Source organism: Girardinichthys multiradiatus, chromosome 17, assembly GCF_021462225.1.
Source record: "Girardinichthys multiradiatus isolate DD_20200921_A chromosome 17, DD_fGirMul_XY1, whole genome shotgun sequence".
NCBI classification, from domain to species: Eukaryota; Metazoa; Chordata; class Actinopteri; order Cyprinodontiformes; family Goodeidae; genus Girardinichthys; species Girardinichthys multiradiatus.
In genome coordinates this window covers 6,113,015-6,123,870 of record NC_061809.1, presented here as the reverse complement: position 1 = coordinate 6,123,870, position 10,856 = coordinate 6,113,015, and the positions used below count along the sequence as shown (strand labels likewise).

The 10,856-nt window shown below is 36.7% G+C and overlaps 1 protein-coding gene across 2 annotated transcripts; it reads right to left on the bottom strand.

Moving 5' to 3' along the window:
* Positions 1-953: 953 nt before the first annotated feature.
* Positions 954-9,437, bottom strand: LOC124883039. 2 transcript variants are annotated; one of them, XM_047389873.1, is made up of 13 exons: positions 9,348-9,437; positions 7,242-7,294; positions 5,717-6,529; positions 5,550-5,629; positions 5,254-5,307; positions 4,759-4,879; positions 4,620-4,666; positions 3,900-3,965; positions 3,633-3,714; positions 3,120-3,298; positions 2,751-2,923; positions 2,169-2,383; positions 954-1,581 (listed from the first exon to the last, which is right to left on the bottom strand). In XM_047389873.1, the coding sequence occupies exons 3-10, from the start codon at positions 6,113-6,115 to the stop codon at positions 3,293-3,295; spliced, it is 855 nt and encodes a 284-aa protein (XP_047245829.1). In that variant the 5' UTR covers positions 6,116-6,529; positions 7,242-7,294; positions 9,348-9,437; the 3' UTR covers positions 954-1,581; positions 2,169-2,383; positions 2,751-2,923; positions 3,120-3,292. The 2 variants fall into 2 exon arrangements, with proteins under 2 accessions (XP_047245829.1, XP_047245830.1); XM_047389874.1 differs by lacking the exons at positions 7,242-7,294; positions 9,348-9,437 and having other exon boundaries at positions 5,717-6,798.
* Between the last annotated feature and the right edge of the window lie 1,419 nt (positions 9,438-10,856).

The following is a 10,856-nucleotide window of genomic DNA, read 5'->3' as shown; positions in this document are numbered from 1 at the left end:
ATCAAATAGAACATAACTGCAGGCTGAGGAGTCAATTCAGTAATCTAATTCAGGTTTGTTGGACCAGGAATACACCGGTCGTCACCCCTGGTCTATTTGATTGAAAAGAACAGAGGAAAAAACTTAAGAAATACCATATTATTTTGTGCAGTTTTTCAAGTAAATTTGGTAAATATTTAAAAAACAAATACTCTAAACAGTGTGAACAAAAAAAGTGTTAAATACTTTTAATAATTTAATTGTTAATTTTTATACTAAAATGAGCCAAATTAGACCCTAACTGAGTGGGACCAAATGTTTGCTGAGCTAGACTTAAATTCATAGTAACACTTTTTATTGTCTAGTTTTGCACACTTAAGCAGCCAGGCATGTAGTTTAGTATGGGGTTCCATTAGTGCCAAAAATATGTATATGTTTATGTGCTGTGCTTATGTCTATGTATGCTGTGTATGTGAGGTGCTTATGTCTATGTATGCTGTGTATGTGAGGTGCTTACGTCTATGTATGCTGTGTATGTGAGGTGCTTATGTCTGTTAAGTGTATATGTGAGATGTACATGTTAGGCGCTTATGTTAAGTGTATGTTAGATGCTTATGTTAGATGTACATGTTAGATAGAAGCCTGTTAGCCCTCCCCCCCCAGAAAAAAAAAACTAAACAGATGGGGGTAGTCATTATATATGGAGAGCTCATTAATTCAAAATGAAAAGAAACACTATTATAATTATTCATAAATACTCCATCCAATAAATAAATGTCCCCATGAAATAAAACAAAATATATAATAGAAATAATCTTTTTTTACTTTGTCAGGTATTTACTTACTTCCAGATTTATGCATTTAAGATTTTACAATTTATTTCTAGATTACTCTATTTACTAATGGTATTTTATTTTTGATACTTTTATTTAGTAAAGCTACTTTAGGAGGGACTTTTATTTTTTAACCCCATTGTGTCTAGCAATCTTCAATGAAAATCCATGCTCTACATCAGAGATCTTCAACATGGAGGTGACACCATATCTGTACTTTGGCAACCCCACACTGGAATAAAATAAAAACAGTTGGGGAAAGTCACTATAGGCTTTATTTGCAAGAATATGTTCCTTAAAATAATGAAATAAATCCACAACCAAAACTGCTCATCTCACAAATTACAAACATTTTGCAACCATAACTGACAATCATGAAAATAACCTTTTTTCATTTTAACTGAAAATGCATTACTTTAGTTTATATCGCAGACAAACTTAAACTGATGTCAATGAAACTAACCTTTGACCTCACACACTAGAACAAAAAAACAAAAAAAAAAACAAATCAAGTTTGATTCTAAAGGAATCCAAACGTTGGAGCCTGTATCAGGCCAGACTCCATGTAGAGCACAAAGCTGTCATAGGTCTGGTGGATGGGGAGGCGCAGTGACCTCACAGGTGTTCGCCTCTGGATACAGTTTTCTACTGCCATCATCACATTGAAGAAACTCAATGGTTGGACGTCGGGGAAACCCAAGTGGGGGGATTGAGTTCAATCCTGAAACAAACACTAATATTTGTTCCAGTGTCACTGGTCGCATTCCCTCTATAAAAAGTAAAACATGTTACATTGACATTATACTGTGGTTTCTAAGTGTCCTAATTATCAATTGATTATTTAACTGGTTTCATAACAATAACTACATACATGAGAAAGGCCGGACATTAAAACAGGGATGGCATTTACAGTAAAGTAATTTTGATATTTAAGTATTGATCTTTTAATGCACTCAATCTACAAATATCTTCTGAGCAATGCAATACCTGTATGTTGAGTAAACAATAAAACACTACCTCCACTCCAGTTGGAGTGGAGGTAGAGAGACGTGTAGCTTGTTATGTTTAGCTCCACAGACAGTGCTCAACAGACCACCTTGTGGTGAAATTACGCTTATTGCTTCTTTAAAGAGTTGATACATCTATTGTAATTGAAAATGTCCTGTACAGATTACAGTGTTATTCATGTTAGTTGGTCTCTTAGAAGGGTGGGTCTAAAAATGGAAGCATGAAATCTAACACAGTTCATTAAAAAATAGAAAAGTCATTATCAAAGATTAATTCTAATTAGGCACGCTCATCAAATGCCTGAAGGAAAACTAGGGTATAATTGAAGCATCCAATGTGAAGCCATACCATCCACCTCAATCAGCCAGTCATTCCACAACATGACTGTTTGGTTCTGTGCTCTGCGCCTGTTGCTTCCTGGTTCAGCAAAAGATACACTGAAAAGATCCAGGAGGTCCTGGAGCTGAAGGGCTTTGGGTCCACCCACAAATAGTGGTTCCAGTTCCTCTATGTGGCTTCTTATTTTTTCAGCAAGGCCCATGGCATTCATCCCATCCACAAATCTAACCAAACAGAAGAAAGCAAGGCATTTTGTGTTAGTTTTCATATATGACCTGGCAAGAATAACTTAAAATGTCTAGATTTGCTGTTTCCCCTTTGGCAAAGTAATTTAAAGGAAATACAAAGTGTAGCAGAATATATAAATTAGAAACCTACACAGAACATTCATATCATAACGTTCCTACATGAAGCAGAACATATAAAATGTAAACATGTAAAATCTCTCTTTGAAGTCATTACAAGAGTGTTTACCAAAGAAAAGCTCTTACTTATGTTCAATTGCATAAATTTAAATGGGCCATCTCATTTTCCCACTTTGACATAAAACATAATATTTAAGATCAAATATAAAATTTTGTTTTTGTTTACTGCTCCAAAGCTTTCTGTGTCCTTCCTTCAACATATGCCCTTAGAGCTTGTTATGTAAAGTACTCCTTTTCATCCAGACTTCGGAGACCCGCAGAACAGCCAAGAAGACAAAGAGAACCTGAAGCCTCCATTATGGCATCCCGTGCTTCTGCCAGAGTTTCTGCAGTTATTACCTGTGTAACAGCAAATGGGGAAATAATAAACATACACTTAATTAGAGCCATTCAAGGAAGCTTATTTGGATGACCAAATGTGATATTTGTGAGCAATTTCAGTTCCAATATGTCATGACCCCACAGCTTATAGACTTTTTTTCAATATCCTCCTGGTCTCATACTCAATTTACCCAAATATAACAGTATTACCTACCCTTTGCAGTTGTTCCTGCAGTTCTCTGTCATCCACTTCTTCAAGAGTGACTGGGGGTGTTGGACGACTGGCTGTGCTGTGGTAAAATCGCTGGGAAAAAAATAAGGGTTTGATTCCTCCATGGACAAGGGCCACACTTATCATTTGTCCCAGATTCCTGTAGTCGCCATTATCTACACCTACAAAATTAAAGTGAAACCACCAAACACATGGACACAAGAAAACAGTTTATCAGAATTGACATCACAGTGCCAAAAATGTTAAAAACAAGCAAGTGACTTCAAATTGAGACACCAAGGACAGATTCTTGTTGTAGTCGGGGCCATTAAAAAAAGAGCTGTCTTTTATTTCTGTGATTAGCAGGCGAAGGAACTCCCTAGTTGGCCCCCCGTCATCCACAGCTCTCTCTGTTACGCCGGCAGTGTCGACAAAGGTAACATTGAGCCTATGCCAAGGAGAAAATCTCTGTCTATCGAATGCTCTAAAAGCACTTTCAAGAACAGAGTCCCTCACCACATTGACATAGTTAGACCGGGGAGGTGTCCCTTCATCCACCAGACTGGTAAGACTTTGCAGTATTGCAGCAGCATCCAGCCTGCAATGGATCCAACATTTAACCATCATTATAATTGTGCTCAAATTTGATCAAAGTTGTACTTGTGACTTTTGCAAGTGTGACATCTTGTATAGACTCCATACCCCTGTAACATGTCTAAATTAAGGACTATGAGTAGCTGAAATGTATAGAGGGTGTGAGATTTACATCAAATTTCCACTTACTCATTTTCAATTTCTGCAGTGGACTGTGTGTCGATGTTGCTGATATTTGGTATCAAAATGGGGGACCTATGAAAAACAAACAATAAGGAACAGTATAACAAAATATAAGGTGACTTATCTTATGGTTGTCCCCTTGATATCTACAAATGAGGGCTGGACTTCATGTGACCTTCTCTAAATTTTGTAATTGTAGCCGTCCAGCTGTGCGATGTTTCAACACTTTTTCAACAACATGCTGTTGTCTACAAAGGAGCTTATTGGCAAAAATCACATGGTTTGATCATGAATAGAACAATAATTGTCCTGGTTTAAAAACAATGTATTTAAACAGTCCTCTTGTGGGAATATTTGTTTACTGGAAAACAACCATGATCAAACAGCAACTTGCAAGATCTGTAGGCTGGACTCGTTGGAAGAAAAGAAGGGCTCGCATTAATACTCAGAGTAGGTTTGTTTTAAAAACTGGCCGAGCTACCGCAACCTGTTGGCGGTCAGACGCTTCGGAGTACCTCCGGTCCTTGGTCCCCAGAAGCAATCCGTTTTGAGAAGCCCTTCTTAAAAGGTTGAAACTGTTGTGGAGGCCACTGATTAAGTAAGTCTTGAAAATAACTGAATAACAATAAACAATAAATACTTAAATTTTCCTCAGTTAGCCCAAAAAATAATTCAGGGGCATTTAGCAAGATTATATTTTTAAAATTAATGTAAAAATGCACTTACTCCTCTATCTGTACTTCTGCAGATTGACAAGATGAGGTTTCAGTTTCCTGAAATGACAAACGATATGGAAGACAAATAAAATGAATTGTCAAATTATTTTTAATTATTTAAGACATTATAAAAACTGGCATTTGCCTACCAAACCGTTTTCACATGTTTTCACAGTTCGTAGCTTTATTTGTATAATTAAAACTGCAAAAACCACCAGGAGGGACAAGATTATGGCTGTGGCAAGGTCTTCATCGTCATCACTTTTTGTACTAAAAGAAACACATGTAACTCAAGTTATGCTCTGTCATTATACATTTTCAAAAAACCAATTAACCAACACTTATTCACAGACCAGTTATTATAAGTTGTGTAACATGTAACATTTATATGTTCAGTTACAAAGTACAGACAAATTTGCATATGTGCACACAAGATATGTGCAGAACAGGTAAACCTACAAGTTTTATATGTTTAATTACTCTGATCATTACTACTATGTCTTTTCATAACCATAAAATACAAACCGTTCAGATCAGTTGTGTTGCTATTGTTATGGTAACTGCTGTATTCTTATATCCCAAAAGTAGTATTGTTCAATTTGCAATAAGAAAGTTGGTGTTTTTGTTTCCAAAAAGGAACATACCCTTCCTCTGGGCATTCTGGTGACCTCTTCAGACAATGTTTTTCATTTTTTTGGCTGAAAAAGAGTATATAAAAATAGCTTAATTTATCATACCTTGGATTACAGAGTGCTAGGCATTGCAAATAACAATACGACCCAGAAAGAGATCAGCTTACTATGTATCACTTAGATTTTACAGAATGCATAGTCCTTCAACTGTACATCACAAACATACCAAGTTCTTAAGCATCAATTATTTTTCTCACTAGCACTCATCTCACATAAACACCAAAATATAAAATATATAGGGTCAATACCATAGATGAAAATGTCCCTGCAGTTCAAATAGTGGAAAGTCCTTGTCACAATTCAAACAGCGTTCCATAACAGGACAAACCTAAAACAGATATAACCAAAAAGGTGGAGAAGCTTAAAACATGTCTTTATACCAAAACATCAATTTTTAAGGCATATTTGTGTCTACCTCCTCTATTGGTGTGTTTAGTGTAAGTCCCCGCTGCAATGGAATAATGTAGAGAGGGGCTCTCTTGATGTCAACCTCATGCCTTAGGAACTGGATGCTATATCCCAAAGGAGGGATAGGGATCTTAATTAAGCGCTTTCCTCTGTCACTCTTAGCCAGAATGTAGCCACCAGCATCCCTCAGTGGTGGAAAGGTGCTGTATAAGTGCTCAGTCAGATATGTGTGATCACCCATATTGTTGTGAAAGTTTATTACTTTTTTCCCTATCCCACAGGCTTCATAAAACCTGCTTTCCTCTAAATGTGGCACAGAGAGCATCTCAGGTTCAAGTAGGCAAACAAAGGTATGTATCCAAGGAACCTCTCTTTTACGTTTCACTGACTTCCCTCGCCATGCCATTGGAGTGCTACGAGTTCTAAAAAGTCTGGCAAGGTTGCCTGCATTTCTTCCTCACTGGTGGATTGCGGTGAAAAGGAAGCATAAGGAGAAGCCTGCTCAAAGATCGGCCTTGCATTGCTCTGAAGACGTGACTGTGTTGAATTCGACCCTGATGGGAGACTGACAGGGCGTGGCACATAAAAACTATGAGGAGACTGATGAACAGATGACGTTGAGAAAGGTGCAGCTGGCATTGTCATGGAATATAATGCAGATGTGGCTACAGATGAAGTTGAGGCTATTGCATGTGTGTCTGTTGAAGAGGAACTTAATCCAGTTGATGAACCATGGGTTATGGTGCTGGACAATCTCTCTTCCAGCATGGAAGTTGTTCTTTGCATTTGGTGCAATAAATGTTGCAAGTCTGTGGCGCTCCTGCAATTTCACAGAAGGAACAGATTAAACTAAAGACAATTGGTCAAATGAAAATGCAAGAGATCACATCATATCAAATCATTGTATTTATATAGCACCAATTGGAGACATTTCATCTCAAGACGCTTTACAGTGCGACACACTGGTTAAAAATTCTTCTATCTAAGGAAACCCAGCTGATTGCATCACGTTAGTGGCTTGGCAGAATTCACTTGTCCTGGATGAGCATGTTGCAACATTGGAGAGTTACTTGAACTAGTGTTGTTTACTTTACAGCAATCCCTCATACCGAGCATTCATGTATTGACAGTGGAGAGGAAACCTCCCCTTCAACAGAAAGAAACCTCCAGCAGAACAAGAAACAGGCAACTGTCAACAACCAACACCCATATGGTCGTGGCAGAAGGAAGGCACATAACAATTCTTTTGTGCTTTTTCTTTCTTATGCCACTACAAAGCCAATAAACGTCATCTGGAAGTAGAAAACAACAATTTATCACAGCACTATTTTACAATTTTTTTCTGGCTGCTACACTAACTGATAAAAAAATGACTTGATAAAAAGAAAAATTGGTTCACCAAAACAGACCGATATGTTAGACTCATCATCTTATAGTACATCTATGAACTGTCCAAAAATCCTGGGATAGACTAAAATACTATTGGATAGAAAACAAGTATTAAGTACAGTAAATAAAAATGAAACACTCACATATTGTCCTTATTGATCTTTTCCATCTTTGGCGTATTGAGGAATTGCTTTCCCTAATTAATAAATGCACAAAGACAAATGAAAAAGCCAGCATTCAGTGTGTATTACATCTTAGAGGTAGTATTTTAGGAGGCAAAATTATATCAGAAGTTGCCGTCATTAATACATATCCCAGTTAGTTCAATGACGTTACTGATTGACAGTTTAATAGATTGGTTGATTGACAGATTACAGATTACTTCCAAACTGTACATTAATCAGTCTCATGGAAAAAAAATTACCCACTATGCCTTACAGGTAAGTTATTATAGGTGGTAAAAGGACTCAGATTCTTCACTTACACTCTATGGAATACGTCATAGGCTTAAAAATCAAATGTAATTTGCCTTTTTCAAAAGTAATTTGCCTTTTTCACCATGTGTGACATTTATTCTCTTAAACCTTTACTTTTCAAAATTCAATATATATTAATGCTGCTGTGAAAAGATAAGTAATGAAATGAAATGTTTGATTTGCACTAGCAGTAACTATCAATTAATAGCGTAAGCAACTTCCAAATTATTCTTTTTCGTGTATTATATTGGTAAATGTTAACAGCAGCATTTTATTTTTCATTGAAAAAAATCCTGGATGAGCATGTAACAACAGTTGGCATTCACTTGCATAATGTCATAATCTCAACTTGGACTCCTGCTTTACTTGCACTGCCATACTTGCACAATGATCACCTGCACTGTTGTACCGCTCTGGCATCCTATACTGCTCTACATTTAGTCTCACTCACTTAAAACTGTGCACATATATTTATATTATATTGTAGATATGTTTATACTGTTTAATTTGTATTGTATTGCACCGACTACGCCGAAACAAATTCATTGTATGTCCAAAAACGTACTTGGCAATTAAGCTTTTCTAATTCTGATCTTTTAGCAATTCCTCACAGAAAGAAATGAAGTGTGTGAACAATAAAAAAACAAGCAGCAGCAAATTGAGATTCATCATTTTTATATTGAGGAAAAAAATTATTTCGTTTCCTTTAACATTAACATGTACTGTAACTCAATTAAGTTATCTCCGTTTAGAAAAAGATCCCAGCCCTACAGCTAGGGGGCGCAAATCTCCCTCTTACGTGTTCGCCGCCATGACATTGAAGTGACTAGTAGCACAGCGCGGACAGCGGCAGGCTAATCTGCAAAAACTAAATAACGAGCTGAAGACTATTTAAAACACAGTATCGATACTGTAGACTCCATCTCGAATTAAAAAACAACAGTAAAGGTAAATAAGTTATTGATATCTTAGGCTTTGTGAAAGATATGTATGGCGGCTAATTTCGGCTGCTAATTCCAGAGGTTTTGCAGGTAGAGAAATTATATTCACACACTTGGAGAGAGTGGAGTTTGGGCTTTCATTTCTCCATTTAATCTAGTCGCTTATTCATGGAATTGTGTCTTTTTTTCAGAAAATGTTTGCAACAATTGTGCTAGCGGAAGTGCTGCAGTCTCCTTTTACCAGATGCGCAAAGTAAAAGTAACAATAAGTAAAGGTTCTAAAATTGATTTAAAAGTAAAAAAAATAAAAAGATCATTTGCAGTGAGCCGAAATAACTAGTTTGTGAACTGTACCAAATTGAAGGAGTTCTAGGCACACAACTTAGGTATTACGTTTTTACTCTGTTGCTCAAAACCCGCAACGTTTCCCAGTTTAACGTCTTCATCTCTAGACTCCCTCAGAACTCGCAGTTGACTTCTGTCGTGTTCCCTCCAAAAATAAAGATACTTTCTGTGGTATATTTAATTTTGCATATAGTAGTAAGGAGCCACTTTGATTGTATAAGGAGTAGAAAGAACGGATCTTTTTTGTTAAAATTCAGGGAACAAAAGTAAACGGTCGTGCGAAAAATAATTGCCTCAAGCACTGATAACTTAAAATGTCATTGAGGGTGCAGTAATAGCACTTTATGACTTCATACTTCTGTAAGTTGGTGATGTTCATATTTAGCCCATGAAAAAAAGTCCCGACTTTACATAAAATACGGGTTAACAACATTAGTTTTAATACAATTAATGTAATCCTTACTATTTCGGAAAATCATACAGTTACCTTCTTAAGGAGGAATGCCACATTGGTTGGATGAACACTTGGTGCAAAGCAGACGGATTGCACTGACTGCCAATTCTTAGTGCTTGGAAAGAGCGCCTAAAACAGAGAAGCCCGCGTAGAACGACCAGTATTCAGAATGCTCCTCCCACTTTCACATACGTCACTAGTCACATGACAGTGTCTGGGCCGATGGATGGATAGAAGTTAAATAGATGGATAAGCAGCTGAATAGATATGTAGATATGCCATTCTGCAGAATAATTTATTATAAATAGGTTTTTGATGCCTTTTTTATACTACCAAACAATGAATTTAATTTGTTGGTTCAATTTGTTGAATAATTTGCTTATTAATGGCTGTCTATGTAAATAGACAGCCATTAATAAGCAGTTGGTGTACATGTACCTTGCACTTTTTTTGTAATGTGCCTTTGTAATGTAATTCACAGTTTTAAGTTATAACAGAGAGGAAAGCAAAGAATAGAAAACTCTGGGGTCTCTTTTTTTAATGTCCATCAAGTTACATCAATGGAAATGCAAAAATTAATATGTAACAATTACAACACACTTTGTCCAGTCAGAAAAATTCCCACAATATGGTAACTCACATTCCCAGAAACCAGAGCAGTTTATTAAAACATTATAGAAGTAATGCCAGAGGGTAAATTATTTGTGTGTGTGTTTTGTAATAGTTTTATGCTGAAGGCATAAGTGGAGTTAAATGTGTTTGGTCTTTAGCGTCCGTAATCTCTCAAGTTCCCTGAGCCAGCTAGTGTTCAGGACATGGACACCCTCCATAGCTTTAATGTCAGACAGAAAACCTAGATCTTTGATTAAGGTTATAGTTAGGGCTGACTCAGGTAATATGTCCTTTTAGGACTGCTGTTATGTATGGAAACTGTTGGAGGCTTAAGAGACTGCTGGCCCCTTTTTTCTTCACCCTGTGTTCTTTGTTCTCCATTTGTGTAAAAACCATTATTGTCATCAGCTTCGTGTCTTTCCTAGTCCCTCAGATTCTGTTCCTGGACTCTGAAGTCTGCATTTCGCTTTTTTCTGTCCTGCTACCCAGAACCGATCGAGTAAGATGTCCATCCATCATGAAGCTGGTTCCAGCGAAGGATTTTTGCCTTCCATTTCTTCTGTGAGGTAATCCAGTATTTGTTTTGTTATTTTGCTTTTATTGCTGCTGGCTAACAATCCTGTGCTGTTCTTAGTGGGCCAGTGGGTCCAGATAAACAAGATTGACTGCTGTAATTTAGTGAGAGCAGGCCACAAAAACCTGCATTTAGAACGAAGAAATAAAACGTCCTTGAGCGCTATAATTGTCACTTCAAAACTACAAATTATTAATGGTCATCAATGTTGGGAGTTACTGTATTACATAATAACTGCGTTAGTAACTGCGTTAGTTTTTCCTTCAAAAGGTAATCTAAATAATTACTTTTCATACTGGAAATGCCGTTTGGTTACTTGTAATTTAACACAGTGTGTTAAAACTCAATCAATCAAA